At 53.0% G+C, this 18,525-nt stretch overlaps 1 protein-coding gene across 4 annotated transcripts in view; it reads right to left on the bottom strand.

Moving 5' to 3' along the window:
- The window catches only part of SLC12A4 (solute carrier family 12 member 4), a 22,144-nt gene extending 3,619 nt beyond the window's left edge, over nt 1-18,525 (bottom strand). Inside the window, exons 1-13 of one of the 4 annotated variants that reach the window (XM_027076027.2) lie at nt 18,336-18,525; nt 13,580-13,674; nt 12,023-12,154; nt 8,152-8,298; nt 8,011-8,065; nt 6,077-6,207; nt 4,276-4,517; nt 3,918-4,132; nt 3,234-3,398; nt 3,059-3,157; nt 2,724-2,781; nt 2,187-2,361; nt 1,632-1,750 (exon numbers count right to left, since the gene is read on the bottom strand). In XM_027076027.2, coding sequence (XP_026931828.1) covers nt 1,632-1,750; nt 2,187-2,361; nt 2,724-2,781; nt 3,059-3,157; nt 3,234-3,398; nt 3,918-4,132; nt 4,276-4,517; nt 6,077-6,207; nt 8,011-8,065; nt 8,152-8,298; nt 12,023-12,154; nt 13,580-13,674; nt 18,336-18,450 — 1,748 coding nt within the window. In that variant the 5' untranslated portion in view covers nt 18,451-18,525. Of the gene's footprint in view, nt 1-1,631; nt 1,751-2,186; nt 2,362-2,723; nt 2,782-3,058; nt 3,158-3,233; nt 3,399-3,917; nt 4,133-4,275; nt 4,518-6,076; nt 6,208-8,010; nt 8,066-8,151; nt 8,299-10,325; nt 10,416-12,022; nt 12,155-13,579; nt 13,675-14,054; nt 14,167-16,908; nt 16,946-18,335 lie in introns of those variants that run through there. The other 3 variants (XM_053211045.1, XM_053211044.1, XM_053211046.1) reach the window with 3 other exon arrangements.

Genomic DNA, 18,525 nt, shown 5'->3' with positions numbered 1-18,525 from the left:
GAATAGTTGGTACAGAGCGGCCTCCTTGGGATCCAGGTGCCTGATATACATGATCTTCCCCAGGCTGGAGCTGAACTAGGAACTGAGTGTCAAGGCCCTGCCCTATGTGGGCTCAGCCAGGTCTCCTCAGCCTCACAGCCTGAGGCAGATGGGACTTCTGTAAGGGCATCCACAGAGCCAGGTCTTAGAGGACGGGCAAGTGTCCACAGGTTGACAAGGTGGGAAGGTGGGCTGCAGGCAGGGGGAACAGCGGAAAGGATGGTGCTGAGGACTGCTCAGTGTCTGGAGATGGCTGGACAATATTCAGGCCTCTGGCCTGGGTGACCAGTTGGATGAGGGGCTGTCATGAGTGTGGAGAAGAGAACCTCAAGGGAATACAAAAGGGTCATTTGGCATACACTGAACTAGAGATGCTTGAGGGATACCGTGGTGGGTGTAGGAGACTGGGACATGGGTGAGGCCTGCTGCGTGAGCCCTTCAGCTGGCTGGAAAGAAAGGGCAGACAAGAAGGCAGGAAGTCTTACTAGAGAGGGCAGGTCAGGGGCAGAAACCCCCAGAAGGGGGAAATGGTCAGTCCCATTAGGGCTGCAAGGAAGAGCCACCTGATAAAGGCTGAGATACATGCTCTGGCTTGGGCAGTGAGGGGTCACCACCCTATGACGGTGGCAAGAACAGTTTCAGGTGTGCATTTATGCACTGGTGGAGCTGGGCTGCAGTGGGGAATAAGAGAAGACTGACTTTGGCAGGCCTGGCTGAGGCTGGGGGGGCTACCTCCAGGGGGAAGGAGGACCTTTCAGGCCTATAGGTTGACTGGGGCAGTGAGTAGTAGTCCTGTGATAACCGAGCAAGCAAGAGGGAACATGGGCAATAGAATGAGATGTGTGAGGAGAAATAGAGTAGCCACTGGCAGAGGTGAACACAGTAACCACATGAGCTCTGCCTCAGGGATCCCCAGAAATTGCCACCTGCTGATCACCTCCCACAGGGCACTGGGGATCTCAAATGCCTAGCCGACTACAGAACTTTTAAAAGCAAACAACTTCTGGGGCACCTGGGTGGCTCAGTCGGTTGAGCGTCTGACTTCGGCTCAGGTCATGATCTCACAGTTCGTGGATTCGAGCCCCGCATCAGGCTCTGTGCTGACCGCTCAGAGCCTGGAGCCTGTTTCAGATTCTGTGTCTCCCTCTCTATCTCTGCCCCTCCCCTGCTCACGTTCTGTCTCTGTCTCAAATATAAACATTAAAAAAAAATTAAAAATAACAAAGTAAAAGCAAACAACTTCTAAAACAGATGGGTGGAGCAGTGGTGGCTTCAAGGCACTAGGCACTAGATGCTTGCTGTGTCCGGGAGGGGAGGGCTCTGGCTGTTCGCTCTGGGAGTCTCCCATGGAGGAGTGTGGGACCTGTTGGTCTCTGTAAAACTCCTGCATAAGTGCCAGGCTCACTCCTGCATGTAGAGGTAGGCTGCGTTCTGCCATGCACACTTCTCCCCATACAGCCTGACACGTCTCCCAGCTGCATCCTCAACACGAGACAGAGTCATAGGGAGGTGCTAGGGCCCTTGGCTGAGGGGTGCTGAGGGTGCGTGGAGCCCTTCCCAAGACCATTCCCCTGTCCTGCCCCCCAGCTCACATGGATAGAATGGGGGCCACCATGTCAAGGGAAGCGATGAGGATGCCCAGCTCAGCAATGAGTGCCGTCAGGAGGAGTGCCCACGTTGGTTCACCATTTGCCTTTCCATGGCCAAATACCTGCATACACCAGAGTGAGCAGGGTCAGTGAGGGAAGAAGCTGGTCCCATCACCCCCATCCCACACCTTGGGCCATAAGCCACAGCCTGGCCTCCATCATCCCCAAGTTCCCCCTCTGGGGCTCAGGTCACACCCACACCTGTCCCGATAGGTACCACAAGTTTCTCTCCCCTCCCATCTCTCCGGGCCTCTCTGTTATGGATGAGCCATAGACAGGCCCTGAGGATTGTGGCCACAAGGAGCTCTGCCAACATCAGGGCAGGGCCAGGGCAGCCCTCAGCAACTTCCCATGGAAGGTTACGTGGCCCTGGGGCCACCAGAGGCCCCACCACAGGCCCCAGCAGGATGCAATGCATCCATATCCACTACCCCTCTACCCCAGCCAGTGTGAGAGACCCGCAGTACCCAGACTATGGGGGAGTGCAGATGGGCTCACCCTGAGGAAGGGAATGATGTTGTCCTTGGCGATGGCCTGCAATAGGCGTGGTGCCCCAGTGAGGCTTTGTAGGCCGGCACCACAAGTTGAGAAGAAGGAGCCGATGACGATGACCCAGGGCGAAGGCCAGGCCAATGTGCCCACCACCAGGTTCCTGCTGACGCCATCACCGTACCTGCAGGGGCCAGGCTCAGGCCATGCTCCAGGCAAGGAGCCCCCAAGCCCTGGGTGGGGCTGCCCAGAGCGAGGGATGTCAGCAGTCAGGAAGGATGGCTATGGTGGGCAGAGCTCTGGCCCCTCAGCAGAGAAGGCTAGTCCACCAGCCCCTATCCTCTCCCTCAGCCCAGCCCTGGTCCTGATGTCACCATCCTCTCAGAAGAAAAAGTCCTGGTGGGGCCGGACTCACCTGGTGGCACAGACCACCATTGGCAACCAGCAGCCTGAGGACATGTGTGGGACCACGCGCACGAGGGGAGCTGGTGTCAGGGCAGGCAAAAGCTGAGCCCCCTTCCACAGGGAGGGGCCCAGGTCACTCACTTGTCCCGGAGTACCACACCCTCGATGCAGGCGCCAAAGAGAACCACGCTGCTGAAGTCTGCAGCTGTGTCAAGGAAAGCTAGGCCTCTGCTGCCACTGTTGTCCCCACTCATTCCCCACACAGAACCCACACGCCCCTTGTCCTAGCCTTAGCCAGTAGACGCAGCTGAGGATTTTGTGTTGTGCACACACCCCTCAAGCGCATGCACGTGAAGAGTAAGGTGTGTATGTGTCCACACGTGTGTGGTATGTCTGTGAGTGCCAGCTGGTAACTTACACGTAGGTGAGTGCCTCCCGCCCCCCTCCCCGCCCACTCCAGGCCCGGGAAAGGATACACACAAGGGAGGTCGTAACAATGGCCAGAATGGTCCCCACAGGAATGGACTTCTGGGCATCCCGGAGGTCCCCGGAGCGGTTTGAGCCAGCCATAATGCCTCCAAAAACAAGACATCCTCAGGGGCTCCCCTGGGAGACAGGGCAGGGCTGGGTGGGTGGGCAAGAAGTACTCACCTGTTACGGAGGGAAAGAAGATGCCGACCAGCACGGTGAAGGATGTGGCGATGTCAGCCACCACGTACAGGGGCAGGCTGTCCTTCAGGCCAAGGGCATCTGTGGAAGGCAGTCCGTGCTTCTCCACGACCTCGCCCTTCTCCAGGTAGGCACTCCACAGGTTTTCTGTGGGGGCAGCAGTATCACTACCGCAGCCCCACTTACTTCCCAGGGGCAGTTTGGGGCAGCCCAGCCAGAGGCTGCAGATGTGAGAGGCTCTGGGGGTTCAGGATGGGGTGGGGTAGCATCAGCCACAGGGAAGGAGCTCTTCTGGCTAGAGGTCTGACAGGCAAAGGTGGCTGAACCACCATCGGCCAGAGCGTCACCACTGCCTGCCTCCTAGACAGAGGCCCTTTATGGCTCTTGTGAGAACAATCCCAGGCAGCGTCAGGGGCTGGTGACTGGGGAGAGGGGCTGCCAGAACTTTCTGGGGGCTGCTGCATGCCTGGGATACTGGCCAAACAGGCTCTTTTCACTCAAAACCTAGCTGCCAGGAGCCAGGCTGAGAGGACACTGCTGGGCTGGGAAGGCAGCCAGACCTGCCCCCCTTCCTGAGCTGGCCACACAAGGACAGCTCTGTGCTCTACTGCCTGCCTCCTGCTCAGCCTGTGGGTTAGAAGCAGGAGGATGGGAGGGAGGACGCACCCTGGAGCACACCAGCAGCCGCACCAGGGATGCCAGGGATCTCGGTCACATTGTTGACCAGGAAGTAGGGGTCACAGGAATCAGTGGTAAGGTTGGGGCTGTGGCAGAAGAGTTTCCATAGCTGGGTGGCCACTGTCTCATTGTTCACCATGGCCGTCTTGGCACAGACGTCAAACTGGTCCCGGGACAGGGTCCTGTTGCCCAGCATGCACACTCTGTGTGGGGGGGGTGGGTAGCAGAAGCATCAGCACCTCCTCAGCTAGAGGCCCATCCTGCAGTCTCGGGACTCATGGCATCAAAGGCCACTACTTGGGAGGAATGTCAGTGCAATGTCTGGAGGTATTCCCAGGTTACTTACGGAAACACAGGAGGGTCAAAAATTGACTTGATGCCCCCGGCATAGATGGACAGGATGGAGATGATCACACAGGCCAGGAAGAGTGAGGCAAATTTGTTCACATACTTGACACCAACAAACACCACTAGGGTCATGAAGGTCAGAAAAATGGTCCCATATACCCGCATATTATTCAAGGTGGCACTTGATGTATCATGAGCACCCGCTGGGTAAAAAATGGCAGCTGGTGGGGCAATGTAGGTCTGAAACAAGACAGATAAAGAAAGTTCGATCTTCCTATTTAGAAAGTGAGTCCTGTCATTTTGGTTTTCTTTTTCCTTTAATATTCAGAAAAAGACACAAAAAAAACATAGTATATGAGTCCATTTATATGAAATGTCCACCATGTATAAATGTGATCAATGACAGAAAGCAAATTAATGGTTGCCTAGGGCTGGGGGGAATGGGGAGTGACTACCAACAAGTATGGGGTTTCTTCTTCTTGGGGGGATGACAATGTTCCAAATTCGATTGTGGTGATGGTTGCACAACTGTGAATATACTAAAAACCATTAACTTGTATACTTTAAATAGGTAGTGAATCATATGGTATGTGAATTATATCTTAATAAAGCTATTACTTAAAAAAAAAAGAATTCAGGGGCGCCTGGGTGGCTTGGTAGGTTGAGCGTCTGACTGGCTCAGGTCATGATCTCGCGGCCTGTGGGTTCGAGCCCCGCGTCGGGCTCTGTGCTGACCGCTCAGAGCCTGCAGCCTGTTTCAGATTCTGTGTCTCCCTCTCTCTCTGCCCCTCCCCTGTTCATGCTCTGTCTCTCTCTGTCTCAAAAATAAAATAAACGTTGAAAAAAAATTTTTTTAAATAAAATAAAATAAAATAAAATAAAATAAAATAAAATAAAATTAATTCAGACACAGGAGACAACCTGAATAGCTAAACAACCAACAAATAAACAGCCAACAATAATAAATGATAGTATTGGGTTGTGAGCCAAAGAATAAAATAAATATCCAGGAGTCCACACTGATATAAATACACGGTTAAATAAGTAAATGGGAGAGAGGACACATTTTCCTTAGAGAAAAAATCCAAATAATAAATGCAGGAATGTGGGAAATAGAAAAACAAAAAACAACCCCCCTCCCCTACCCCAGAAGAGATCCAGGAGCAGAGCCATTCTACAGGCAAAGAACCTGGAGGTGGGAGTAGCCAGGCAGTTCCTCTAAACATCTACTGTCTGGATCTCCAGGGGTGGGCACTGGTTACCCTGCACTCCCCACTACCCCTCCATCTCTTCTTCACCAGCTGGGGAAGTCCAGTGGGGAGGGGGAAGCTGAGTCAGAGCACACATGGGGCTCATGGAAGGGGCACTGGCCTCCAGACAAGGTCCTGTTCACCCTGGTTTAGGGATGAGGACAACATAGATCCTTGGCATAGAGCCCTGGGGGAGACAGACCTGGCCAGAGTCTACACAAGCCCAGGAAGTAGGCTCTGTATGATCACCAAGATCACTCAGTTAAATCCAACAGTTTACAGACCACCTGCTATGGCTGAAATATGCCCAGATGGGTGAAACACTTAGGGCCAAGGTGAAGGCAGCTAGGCCCCTTCCCTGCCTGGCCCAAACTGGTAAGGGTTGAAGGGAAGACTGGCGTGAGCACAGATCTTTCTCCCTCGAGAAGGTCTTTCATATTAGAAGCCCCAGACCTTGGCCAGAGGTGAGGGGAGCATGAGCAGCCTGAACCAATAGGAAAGGGACTACATGAAGAAGACCAGAATTGGCCAGAGCTTAGCCTAACTCACCAGCAAGATCTCAATGGCACCTAGGATGTACATGGCTGCAGCAAATGTTGTTCCCAGGTAGAAGCACAGGCCCACAGCGCCTCCAAATTCTGGCCCCAGCGAGCGGGAAATCATGAAATAGGAGCCCCCGGCTACAACAGAGAAAGTCAAGGCTGGTTCTTCTGTAAGGGGGTTTCCCCCAAGACAACCCCTCACAACCACCCAGTGTGACAGGGACTGTTTTTCCCACTTACAGATGAACAGAGGGTTGGGAGGTTTGCCCAAGGCTGTGTGGTTAGTAAGTGGCCAGGCTGGGGCTGAACCCCTCTCCCATCTGACTCCAACACCCAGCATGGGCCAGTAAAATGACTGCTTTGCTAGGGCAGCTCTAATCCACAGCAGTGCTCCAGTGCTGGCCCACTGTCCTCCAACTCCCTGCACTCGGGCCAGTCCCTACAGCCTCCTCTAGCTAAGTATGTCCCATCTCAGCCTGCCTTACCCTTCCCTAGGGCTGTGTCTGTTAGTCTGACCCCTCCAGACAAAGGCAAGGGCTGTGTTGTCATTTTTTTGTTCCCAGGGCCCAGCACAGGGCCTGCCACCATGCTGTAATCCTAACTCTAGGATCTTCTCCTTAAGGGACTGACAGGGTTGTGAACAGAGATCTGTGTGCAAAGCTGCTAATGACAGTGTTTACAACAGTGGAGAATAGATCCCAAGAGCAGGAGAAAAATCCATATATATTAGGTACAGCTATAGGTATCCTATCAATCCTGTTTAAATAACCAAATAAACTGTTTCTAACTCAGGATGGTGGGATTATGGATTCTTTCAATTTTCTTTTAAATATTTTTCTTCATTTTCAAATCTTTTTATGGTAATCATATATTCCCTTTTTCCCCCTATTACTTTTACACGACTACTAATAAAGCTGTTATTAAAAAAAAAAAATCCAGACACAGAAGCCCACCTGAATAGCGAAGCAGCCAAAGTGAAACAGTTTGAAGACATTATTCTTCAATATTCATTTGCAACAAAATAAATAATGATAGTGCTAGATTATGATCCAAAAAATAAAATACATATTCAGAAATCCACATCAGTGTAAAAAATAGTTGAATAGGGGCACCTGGGTGGCTCAGTTGGTTAAGCATCTGGCTCTTGATTTCTGCTGAGGTCATGATCTCAAGGTCCATGGATTCAAGCCCCAAGTTGGGCTCTGCACTGACACCATGGAGCCTGCTTGGGATTCTCTCTCTCCCTCTCTCTCTGCCCCTTCCCCGCTCATGCTCTCACCCTCTCTCTCAAAATAACAAATAAATTAAAACTTTTGAAAAAATGGTTAAATAGGGGTTCCTGGGTGGCTCAATCAGTGAATCGTCTGACTTCAGCTCAGGTTATGACCTCACGGCTCATGAGTTTGAGCCACACATTGGGCTCTCTGCTCTCAGCACAGAGCCCGCTTCAGATCCTCTGTCTCACAATCTCTGCCCCTCCCCCTATCATTCTCTCTCCCTTTCTCTCAAAAGTAAACATTAAAAAAAATTGTTTTTAATGGTTGAATAAGTAAATAAATGGGGTCTCTGAGAACTAAGTGCAATCTCATTATCCCTGCTGAAATTGAAAACCTTCTATATTGTCTATCCTATAATCCATAGTGTCCAGACTTTTGGTTTGGGCCACGCTATGTGTTCCATCATCTTTTTTGTCAGTCCCAGTACGCTTTAAAAAAATTACTTTTAAACTAAACAAACAAAACATAAAACATAACAGCAATCTCAAACTCTGTCAAGCAAGGATGCTCCTAAGTGTTGGCACCGTCAGAGTCAGCAAATACGCCCTCACCAGAGAACTATTTGGGGGGAAGGAGGGCGTGGCTTGGCAATGAGGGTTCCTGGGCATGTCAAGGCAGATCCTGGGCCCCTTCTTCCCATCAGGCTTGGGTGGCGCTTACCCACCTGGAACCACACCGTTGGTGGCGATGGCACTCATGGAGATGGCCGTCAGCAAAGTCTGTGGGAAGGAGGGCTTAGGTGAGCAGCTCAGCCGGGTGGGCTCTGTGAAGGGGCTGTGGCCCGCACCCCGGTGAGGATACTCACACAGCAGCAGCAGATGAGCACGACGAGGAGAGCCTGCAACACACCGGCCGTGCCCACCATCCAGGTCAGCCGCAAGAACAGGATAACCCCGAAGATATTCTGTAGGCAGGGCAGGTACACCCCCATTAGGGTGCCCATACTGGGTGCCTGTGAAGCAAAAAGGGAGGGGGGGAACAAAGAACATCAGGGGGTCTCAGGTGCACCATGGAAGGTCAGCCTCTGATCACTCAGAATCCCCTTATTCCCAGGGTGTTCTATCAGAGAATAGGTTGGAGAGGGAAATCCCAAGTGTAAGTCCTGGGGAGCACAGGGTGGGTGGGTGACAGCTGGGGTATCTATGTTGATTTCCATATATGAAGGTGTTTGGGACTGGAAAGGTACAAAACCTGCTTCTTTTCAAAACCCCACCTGTGAGCTTTTGAGCCTCACCTCCCCTTCAAGGTACTGCTCCCTTCCCTTCCTCTTTTCTGCTAAACTTCTGGAAAGAAAGGTCTGTCCTGATGCCCACCATCTCACCCAGCAGGTGTCATGTCACCCATGTCAGAGTCCAAGAAGTTGTCCCTGGGACTCCCTCTCCAGCCCTCAACTCCAGTCAACTCCAGTCCAGGTGGATACTAAGTCCTGCCCAGTCTGCCTCCCAAGCTGCCCTAAATCAGCCTGCCTTACTTCAGCCTCAGCCCCTTGAACCTGGGGCACTATACCTGTGGCACCCGGATGGTGCCTTCCGGTGCCTGTCGACCTCTCTACACTCCAGCCCACTCTGCGGCCATAGAGGGTCACTGAATACCAAGTCCAATCTCATCATCCCTGTTGAAAACCCTCTGCATTGTCTCTCCTATAATCCACAGTGTGCGCCAGACTCCCCAGTTTGGGCCACCAGGTATGCCCCATCACCTTCTTTGACAGCTTCGGCCCCTGATGACAACGTGTGCTCATCTCTGCCTGGAAGGGTCAGTCCTGCCTCATTGCCTGGCAAACTCTTCAGTTACACCTTCAGGGGGCTTTAACTGTTACCCCTTCTGGGAACTTCTCCTGGGTTGCCTTAGGTTGAGTTGGTACTTCCTCTTGCATCCCCTCAACACATCTGATACACTTTTCTAGCACAGTAGTCACTATAGGTCATGGTAACAGTTCACTCGAATGTCTCATGACCATAGCGGGTTATACTTGGTTTGTTTACTTTTCTATCATGAGTAGGCCCCAAAGGTACCCAGAAGGTGGTCCTGAGCCCAGTGAGTGGTGTCTTGGAAGGCCCCTGGGATAACCTGCTAGGAAAATCCTGCATAAACAATAAAAACTCAAGGTGAAGATCAGGTAAGGAAGGTCCAGTGGGCAAATCCAGGCAGGATTTCTCAACTTTCTAAGGGCAGAGTAGGGGCCAGCCAGGAGGCCAGGGCAGAAGCTGACACAAGAGGCAAGGCTAGCATCTTTTGAAAAACTGAGCCCCCACGAATGCAGCCTAGGGTAGCAGGGCCCTAAGAGCTTCCACCACAGACCCAGCAAGCTGGAGTGGGGTGGGAAAGAGAACTATGTGGCCACAGGAACTTTTCTGAAGGGTCCAGGCCTGGGGCAGGATCTCTGTGCAGTCTAAAGGGACCTCAGAAGAGCCTGGAAGGGCACAAGTAAAAACAAATGGTCCCTTGAACTGGTGACACCTTATCTGGGCTCTGAGCCCTTCACTGAGGCCCTGGACCACACACTGGATAGTGGCAGCTCCCAGCCCCACCCCCATTCTAAGCTGAGTCACTCTGGGGAAAGGGCAGTGTGGGAAAGGGCAGGGCCGGAAATGCTTTCTGCATCCCCAAATAACCTCTGGCAGCCTGCGAAGGTCATCAGGCCAGAGCCAGAGCAGCTGCCATGGAGAGGCTGCCTTGGGTCTGGTTGGGGGCCCACCCTTCCTGCTTTATGCCTCCTTTCATGATTGCCCTGCTCGGACCCATCCTGGGTGAGGACCACAGCTCAGTAGCTCCAACTCCCTAGATACCTGCTGACTCACTAGGGACTGGACCAGCCTTCTCCTTCCTCCATAGGAAAAGCCACTGGAACTGAGACAGTCTTGCTATCCTCCCACATCCTAACCCTAGGGCCAATAAGCTGGGCAGGTAAGCTGAAACTGAGCCCCAACATCCTGAAAGCCTCCTCATAAAGCTAAGGGACCATGACCCTTTACCAACCCAGACTTCCTTGTGACAGTCCTGTTGGGATGTGCACTAGCCTTTCTCAGGGACCTTTTTACTCCTCGTCACCAGCTCCCTGGACTTGGCCCTAAGGAACAAAGAGAGGCTCTTATCAAGGATTCTACCTCTCTCTCTCTCTCTCTCAATACATACATACATACATACATACATACATACATACATACATACATAAAATTTTAAAAAGAGGACACCTGAGTGACTCTGTTGGATAAGCATCTGACCCTTGATTTCGGCTCACATTATGGGATCAAGCCCGTTTTGGGATTCTGTCCCTCTCTCCCCCTCTGCCCTTGCCTTGCTCATGAGCTCTCTCCTTCTCTCTCTCTTTCAAAATAAAAAATAAAAAAAAAAAATTTTTTTTTTTTAAAGGATTCTACCATCCACTGCAGGCAACACTCTCAGAGGCTACCCCCGGCAGGGCTAAATAAGGATAGCCAGGGATACTCAGGGTTCTCTGCCATGTGCAGTACAGAAAATGACAGCAAAATCACAACCAGCAGGATAGGGTGGGGGTCCAGTCTGTGTGACCTCAAGATCTCAGCTGCCCTCCCTGAAGTGGGGGCTTGTTTGCCTCCTGGAGGAGTAAAGTGAGGGGTGCACAACGGCCTCATCTACCCTCTCCTTGGGCCACCCCTTCAAGGTCCACATTTCATGACCAGGTCTGAGGCTGGGTCCCCAGTTTATCCCAACCAAGAACTTCTTTGGTCTGTGCTGAACTCCAGCAAGAACACTACAGCTGGTACCAGCCAAACCCAACCTCCTAAGCCACAGCTATTTCCCAAACCTCAGGGAGTCAGTAAGGGAGAGGGAGGGCTCCTTGCCTCCAAATTGAAAATGTAAAAAAAAAAAACAAAACCCTCCAGTCTTCAGTTAAACTGAGCCCCACCTATAGGGGAGCTGAGCAAAGACATGTAAAGTCATTCTGAAGAGAGAGGAGGGCTGGAGGGCCAGAGGCCTGGATAGCAATGGGGGATGGGGCCAGGAGAGGGATAGGGAAGCCCCAAGAGGCAGTGTTTTGTTCCAATCACCCCCCTAACCCTGGCACTCAAGGAACACAGGGGCTGTTGGAGAAGTCTGCCAATGGAGGCAACACAGTGATGGGTAGGTTTTGGTCACCTGGTTACACAGTCCCAATGGACAACCAGGTTCCTGATTCCCAGGGTAACACCCTTATCTATCCTGACGGATGGAGCCAGAGCTCTGGCCTTCTACGGTAGTATAGCTCACGGTGAATTCACAAATCTGCCTTCTAGTGTACACAATTATCTTGTCTGGCTGAGTCACCTTAGGTGAGTCACTTAACACCCCTGACACTCAATTTCCTTATCTGTAAACTAAGGGTGAAAGTAGCACGTTTCATAGCTTTGTCGTAAAGATGACAATGCAAGAACCCAAGTCCACTGCTGAGCATGATGTCACACACAGAGGTCAGAGAAAAAGCAGCTGTCACTCTCACTATCATTGCTGAGGGCCTACCCGGCCCTCTGTCCCCTTCAGGGTCTCCTCTTTAGCCCACCCCTTAAAGCTTTCTTGAGCCCAAGGCACTCAGTGCCCATCATCCATGCTCACCATACCTGGTACCCACTTCCCCTGGGTTGCTCACAACTGCCAATTCCAGAGTGTTGAGTCAGTCTTCCTGGCAATGGCCCCTCTGCTGCCCCTGACCAGCTTACCTTGGCTGCTCTCCGGCGGGTGCCCTCCCCACTCTCAGCTTCCTCATGTTCCTTGGCGCCCTGTGTGAGGTTGGTGTAGCTGACGAGCTTGCCCAGGAGAGATGATACCTTTGGGCGGATGTCCAGCTCTTCCTGTAAACAGAGCCACAGGGTAATCTGGCAATGGGCCTGGCCAGTGCCAGGCTACCTGTGGTGGCCAGCAGCCTGGCCTCTGTCCCCTTGTAAGCCCTCAGGCAGGCCCGGGCCTGATGCCACTCTTGCCTGGGGAAGCCCAAGCCAGCCTACTGGGCAGGTGTGGGTGCCACACCCCAGCACGTGCCACTCAAAGACTCAGCCCAGTGACTGCTTCTCTCTGCCTCATCTTGGCTACAATCACTACCAGCGCATTTATGAAAAAGACCTGCCTCAGGGGTGAGGGCAGGGCAGGGCAGGCCTGGCAGACAGGCGAATGGCACACTTCATCCTGCCTGTTCCGCCTGGCTCCCTTCCAGCTATAAGTGGGCCTCTGGGACTCACGTCTGCCTTCAACTCTCCCATAAAAAAGTCATCACAATGATCAAGGAAGCCAAAAGGGGGATGCCTGGAACAAGTGAAGTCTTTCTTATTTGCCCAAACCCTGAGCTGAACAGATGGTCTTACCCCCAGGCCCCAGGCCTTGTAACACACCTCAATCCCCAAGGTAGGATCCTGGCCCATCTTGGGGTGGAGCCAGGTCAAAGCCTTTGCTGCAGAAATTTGCTGCTTTCTAGGCCAGGAGGCCTTCCAGGGCTCAGGCTCCCCAACCGCCACCTGAGTCTAGGCTTTCCCTGTTCCTGCACCCTCCCCAGCACCGTAGGGCTACCTACATCTTGCCCACATTTAGTTTTTCCCTGTCAGCTCCCTTATGACCCTACACACAAGGAGAAACCGGTTTGGAGTGAGAAGTGAAGATGGAAGTCTTTTGGGGCATGTAGAGATTGAGAAGCCCAGGAGATTCTCATGGGACAGTTAGCTGAATGTGTGTCAGAGTTTAGAGGCCTAAACCATGTCTTAAAAATCTCCATCCAACTTCTGAGTTTGAGTCTGAAAAGGATAAAACTCAAGTTCAGAGGCATAAAACTGGGAATGTTTCCAGACAGGTGTCCAATGAGGCTGCAGGTGTGGAGAGAGAAAGTAGATCCAGTAAGAAGGACCAGGCCTCTGTAAACACGAGGACAGGGTCAGCGGAGCCAACCAGAGAGGACAAGGAAGAGTTCACAGGAGAGGGAAGAAAGAGAAATACTGTGAGTAAAGGGGAAAAAAAGAAATCCTGAGGGGAGAAATCCTGACAGATGGTTACCTTGCTGAGGGGCTACGTGGAAATCACCCATGGAGGCGGTGATGGTGTGGGATTGTGAGTGGCCTCTGGGAGAGCAGTTTCAGTTCAAAGGGCCAAGGGAAACAGACAAAGGGAGATTGAAGGAGGAGCCGAGACATTAGGTGACATAACTGTCCAGACTGCCTGCTTAGCTAAGGTCTGAGTTGTGAAAGGCTCCTGCCCCCACTCCCACCTGCGGCCCAGAATGGCTCTTCAGCTACCTCAAACAGTGCCAGGTTCCTGTCGTAGTAGTCACTTCCTCTGGAAGCCTCCAAGGGACAAAGGAAAGGGCTGCTCTCTCTGTGGTTGCCATGTCCTGTGAAGAGACAGGGGCAGAATCCCAGTTAGGGAATGCCTCCTGAGCCCCTAGCACACCAGCCCAACAAGCCAGCCCACAAAACATCATCTCTGTGGAGCACTTCAGGGGCCAGTGTTACCAGGCTGGGCCTCAGGCTCACGAGCATACCCTGACAGCCTCCGTGAAGGGCCGGAAAGGCCAGGGCGGTAAACCATCAAAAGAGTGCGCATCATTTGCCCTAGGGCATGGGTGGGAAGGCCCGAGGCATACTGGCACAACCACGTGTTAACGCTGAGGGGAGGAGCCAGCTTGGGGGGGCGTGGCCAGACTCTAGCCTGCCCTCAGACCACCCCCACCCCTGTGCCCCAACTTCTCTTTCCCAGGCCTATCTGGAATACCCAGCGTGCTAGGCGCCAAGGGCTCGGCGTCCTCAGGGCCTGACTGGGTGCTGCCTTCCAGATAAATGAAGCTACACGGGGCGCCTTCAGCTGCCATGGCCAGCGGGCCCCCTGCTAGCTATCCCACCATGCACCACGCGGAGGCGTCCTGGAGGGCAACCCGGGGCATGCTGGGAGGAGGGGCAAGGGCTGTCCAGCGGGCGGAAGTAGTTGCAAGAAGCCATCAAGGGTCTCCTAAGAAAGCCCTACCAAAGCCGGATTAGGTGGCTCTTGCACTGAGCAAGGGCTACTAGCGGGAGCCCTGTTGGTCTCCCTGTCCCCAGATCTCAGGGACTTGCCCCAGACTAGGTGCACGGCCATTACCAGCTTCCATGCACCCACCCTGGGGCTGGTCAGAGTGTCTCCTGCCAAGGAAACCTCCCAGAAAGGAGCCAGATGAGCTTTTTTTTTTTTTTCTTTTAATAAACCTGACTCAAGTCTCAAAGCTTGTCTGTTTTTTCTGATTGCCCTGTTTTCCAAACTTTATCCTTTGTTAGTTTCGGTGGGTGACATTCCCAGTTTTCCACTGAGCAGGCAGAAGACATGAAGGGCTCCTTTTCTAATCGTTAAATGCTTCCCCCCCACCCCCTCCTCAAGACGGTATGGCAACTGCTGTAGTGCCTAGAGGCCTCATAGCAAATGGAAATCTCTCATCTTAGTTCAAAAGAGCCATGTTGGTGTTGGATGGCAATAACTATGGCAGCAGTGTTAGCCTGGTGTCCATTGATGGAGGTGGCAACAGAATTGTCATCACCGACTCAGACTAGTGGAATGTTCCAGCCACGCACTGGCCATGCCTTGTTCTGTGAGAGCTATCTGTCAGCCTTCTCTGGTTAAATGCCCAAAAGTCACTTCTCTTGTTTGGAGCTAAGAATGCTGAATGATTCATCGTTCATCTGATATATCCTCTCGCCATTGGTATAAGGTTTAACTTGCCTTCTCTGAGGCAACAAAACTCAGTAGGTGCTGTACTATGGATTCTTTATGACCCAGAGACTGAGAAGTAAAGTGTGTCGATGACAATTTTCAGGGCAAAGTCAGCTCTTCCTTCCCACAGCATGTGAAAACAGTACGTTGCCTCATTCAGTAACCTGGAGTAGCTAAGTGAGCCAAGCTGCTCAGTCTCATGAGCTACACGATTGTGTGTAGGTCAACGTCAACAACACAGTGACAAAGGCAGCGGGAGGTCAAGCCAGCCCACCAAGTCATGTTAAAGCCTCAGGGGGTCACTTAGCTCCTCAGATGCCCTCTGACATTTGCCGTGCCCTTGATATTTGTTCAAGATCAGGATAAAGAGCCGCAAGAAAAATCAGAAAACCTAGTAACAGTGCTCGTTATATTACCAGCCCTTCAGTGAGAAGCCCTCTGAAACATACTCTTGGGCTTTGTGACCAAAAAACCAAACCAAAACAAAAAAAGTGTCTGCCCTAAATGAATCAGATGCTTCATTTTGTCAGAAAATGGCAACTATAGAGCCCATCTTATTTCCCTTCATGCACTGACTGCCAGGAATCTCTAAGCTAAATTTACTCTTTAGATGCAGTCACCATCTGTCTCATCTCATCCTTGCCCTCTTCCTCTTCATGGTTATGATCTGACAGTGACAGTCCTTTGGGGAATCACTTTTGTTGCATTTATCTCTTCTGACCCTTTTGTGGAAGTAGGTTGGAAATAAATGATAAATTATGCTAAACTCATGCACTTCAGTCTATCCCACCACTGTTGCCGGTCTGTCTGAGGAAAACCGCACTAGTATCCAAAAACTGCAGAGTTCAGCATGTAGCAGTCCTCCCAAAGTGCCTGTGAATACTCCTCCAAGATCTAGCCAATCCCTTGTCCTTTCAGCCATGACTCCAGAGTGGCTGAGAGCCCATCTAAGAGTTGTGTTTAGTCCTCACAGCAACACTTCAGTAGATACCATTTGCCCCCTTTTAGTAACAACGAAATAAGGCTCAGAGAGAGTCAGAGACAAGGTCACCCAGTGAGAGGGCCCAAATCTGGGTCCCAGGATCCACTAGAACCAGGTGAGTGCTAACCTTCAGGTTTCCTACTCCTACTCTGGGTCCCAGTTCATCCCAGGGTGCGCTACAAGCCTTTAACTAGAGAAGAGTGACTGGGGATTGCAATTTGCCTGGCTTCGATTCCAGAACCTCCTTCTGTGTGACCCCAGGGCAATCTGCTTACCCTCTCTGTGCTGCTTTGGTTTCCTCTTCTATGAAGTAGAGATAAGTAACAGCCACTCTTCCAACTACCCAGATGCATCAGAAAAGGGACAATCTGGCGCCAGTCATTCCTTGGATTTTCCCAAAGACTTGTTTAATGACAGCTCCAACAGAACTGTGGGAATGTGCAGGGACCTAAGCAGTGCCTGGATGTCTGTACGGCCTTCAGCTATTCCAAAAATTCCAGGGCAGGTCTGGGCATGCCTGCCAGGCCAAAGCTGCTCAAATACCAACCTGAGACCCCCAGTGAATCAGAGCATGGTGTGGGCCTTGGGGACTACCTGTGAGGTACACATATATGTGTGTCCTTACCAGCGGCTGTGAACACACCAGCTATAACCGGGGACCCAGGTGAGATTCCTCATCCCCGTGCTCACAGGCATCTGCCAGAAGTACCCCTCTGGAAGCTCCCCACCCCTGCCCACAGGCCATAGTGGGCTGGATGAGAGGCCCATCTGCACCCCTTGGAGCAGAAGTAGGGGCCTTGAGAGATTCAGCTACCAGGTTGGTGTGGCCCCACGAGATGGATCTGAGGCTGTTTTGTGCCCTTTGACCTTTTGCAGTACCCACCAAGAAGGATCGTAAGCACTCACCAGGGCGCATTGTGTCCCCCATACCGCAGACACAGCCAAGTTCTGGCTGCAAAGGAGCAAGAGAAGAAGGAAGGGGATAGTGGGAGGAGCTCGTCCGGCTTGGAGGGACCTAGTAGGACGCAGCCAATGTGGCTCCAGGTCCCTCCAGACACCCTGAGAGGCCAAGGCGGGGCCAGAGGCTAGGCTCATTCTGCTGGCCAGCAGCTGCAAGGCTGATCCTAGGCTGATCCTAGGGATGCAGGCTGGCCCAGCCTCTGGGGGAGAAGAGCCTTCCAGAGCTAACAGGGAAGCAGGGGATGCTGGCTCTTGCTGACCACTGGAACAAGGCTCGGGGCAGGGGGTGGAGGTGGGGTGTGTGCATGCACACACCATCAAGCCTGTAAAACCTACATGTCCAGCAGCCCACACCACTGTCCGGTGCCATCTCCACACATAGCAGTCAGGTGTGAGAGCCACAGCTACACACTTGCACAAGCACATACATATGCTGCTGCTATATGTACAGACACATTTTCCAAGAGTGAGTCTCGGCAATGAAAGCTCCCCCACCCCCACCCCTGGCCTCTCGTGGTGGGAGGTGGAGAAAGGGGTCTGGAGGGAGGCAGGAACCTGGGAGAAGGGGGGGGTGTGGATATACCTTTAAGCTCAGTTCTAACACCTAGGTTAAGAGGGTGCTGGAGTTTCTTAAGCCTGGGTTTGAATCCCTTGAGGCAAATTATATAACTGCTCCACTCTTCAGTTCACTCCTTCCTAAGTGTGAGTAACAGGACCCATCCCATGAGAGAAATTGGGAGGATTAAACGAGTTAATTCACGTGAAGCGCCTAGACAAGCCTGGTTCTGTGGAGTGCTCTACAGATGCCCACTGTACCTACAGCCCCAAGGTGGGATCAACACGAGTGCGCTCACAGGCAGTTAGCCACAGACCCCCTCAGGCAGGCAAAGCCTGGCGCCATACGGCTGGGGGAGGAGAGAGGGTAGGTTAGTCTCTGGGAAAGAGTCACTGAAGCGCAAATGGACAGGCGAGGCGAGAGGAGGCTGGAGGAGGTTCACAGAAGGTGGAGGAACTGGGGTCCGAGACGTGGCTGTGCTCCCATCCGGGAAGGGCCAGAGATGGGGGTGCTCGGCGGTATTCACTATCCGGGCGGCCCCACTGGCCTGGCCTCCTTAGTCGGCCACGTCTGCAGCCCCCGCCCGCGGCCCGCATGGGAGGAGCTGGGGTGGGGAGGGCAGCCCAGCCGCGGGCGCCGGGGGCCCAGGGAAATAGTGTCCGCGCCCGCGAAGCGAGGGAGGTGGCGGCGGCGCAGGCTAACAAAAGTTGGGCCCGCATCGACGTGTGCTCTCACGGTTCGGATGTATGTGCGAGCGCGGGCCACGCGTGGCCCGCTCCCCTGCCCCCGCCAAGGCCCCCACCCCGCGCGCCCTCACCGTCCGAGTCCTCCCGCTCCGCGCGCTCCCCGTAGTCCACCCAACTGAGACCCTCGAGGTTGTCATAGTCGCCACGCCTCGGCCCGTCCACCGGCACCACGGTGAAGTGAGGCATCGCGCGCGCTCGGCCCCGCCGCCCCGGCTGCCTGCCGGGCAGTCCCCGCCGCTCCCGGCCGCCGCGCCCCGCCCG

This window comes from Acinonyx jubatus, chromosome E2, assembly GCF_027475565.1.
Source record: "Acinonyx jubatus isolate Ajub_Pintada_27869175 chromosome E2, VMU_Ajub_asm_v1.0, whole genome shotgun sequence".
NCBI lineage: Eukaryota > Metazoa > Chordata > Mammalia > Carnivora > Felidae > Acinonyx > Acinonyx jubatus.
This window is presented reverse-complemented; position numbering and strand designations above follow the sequence as displayed.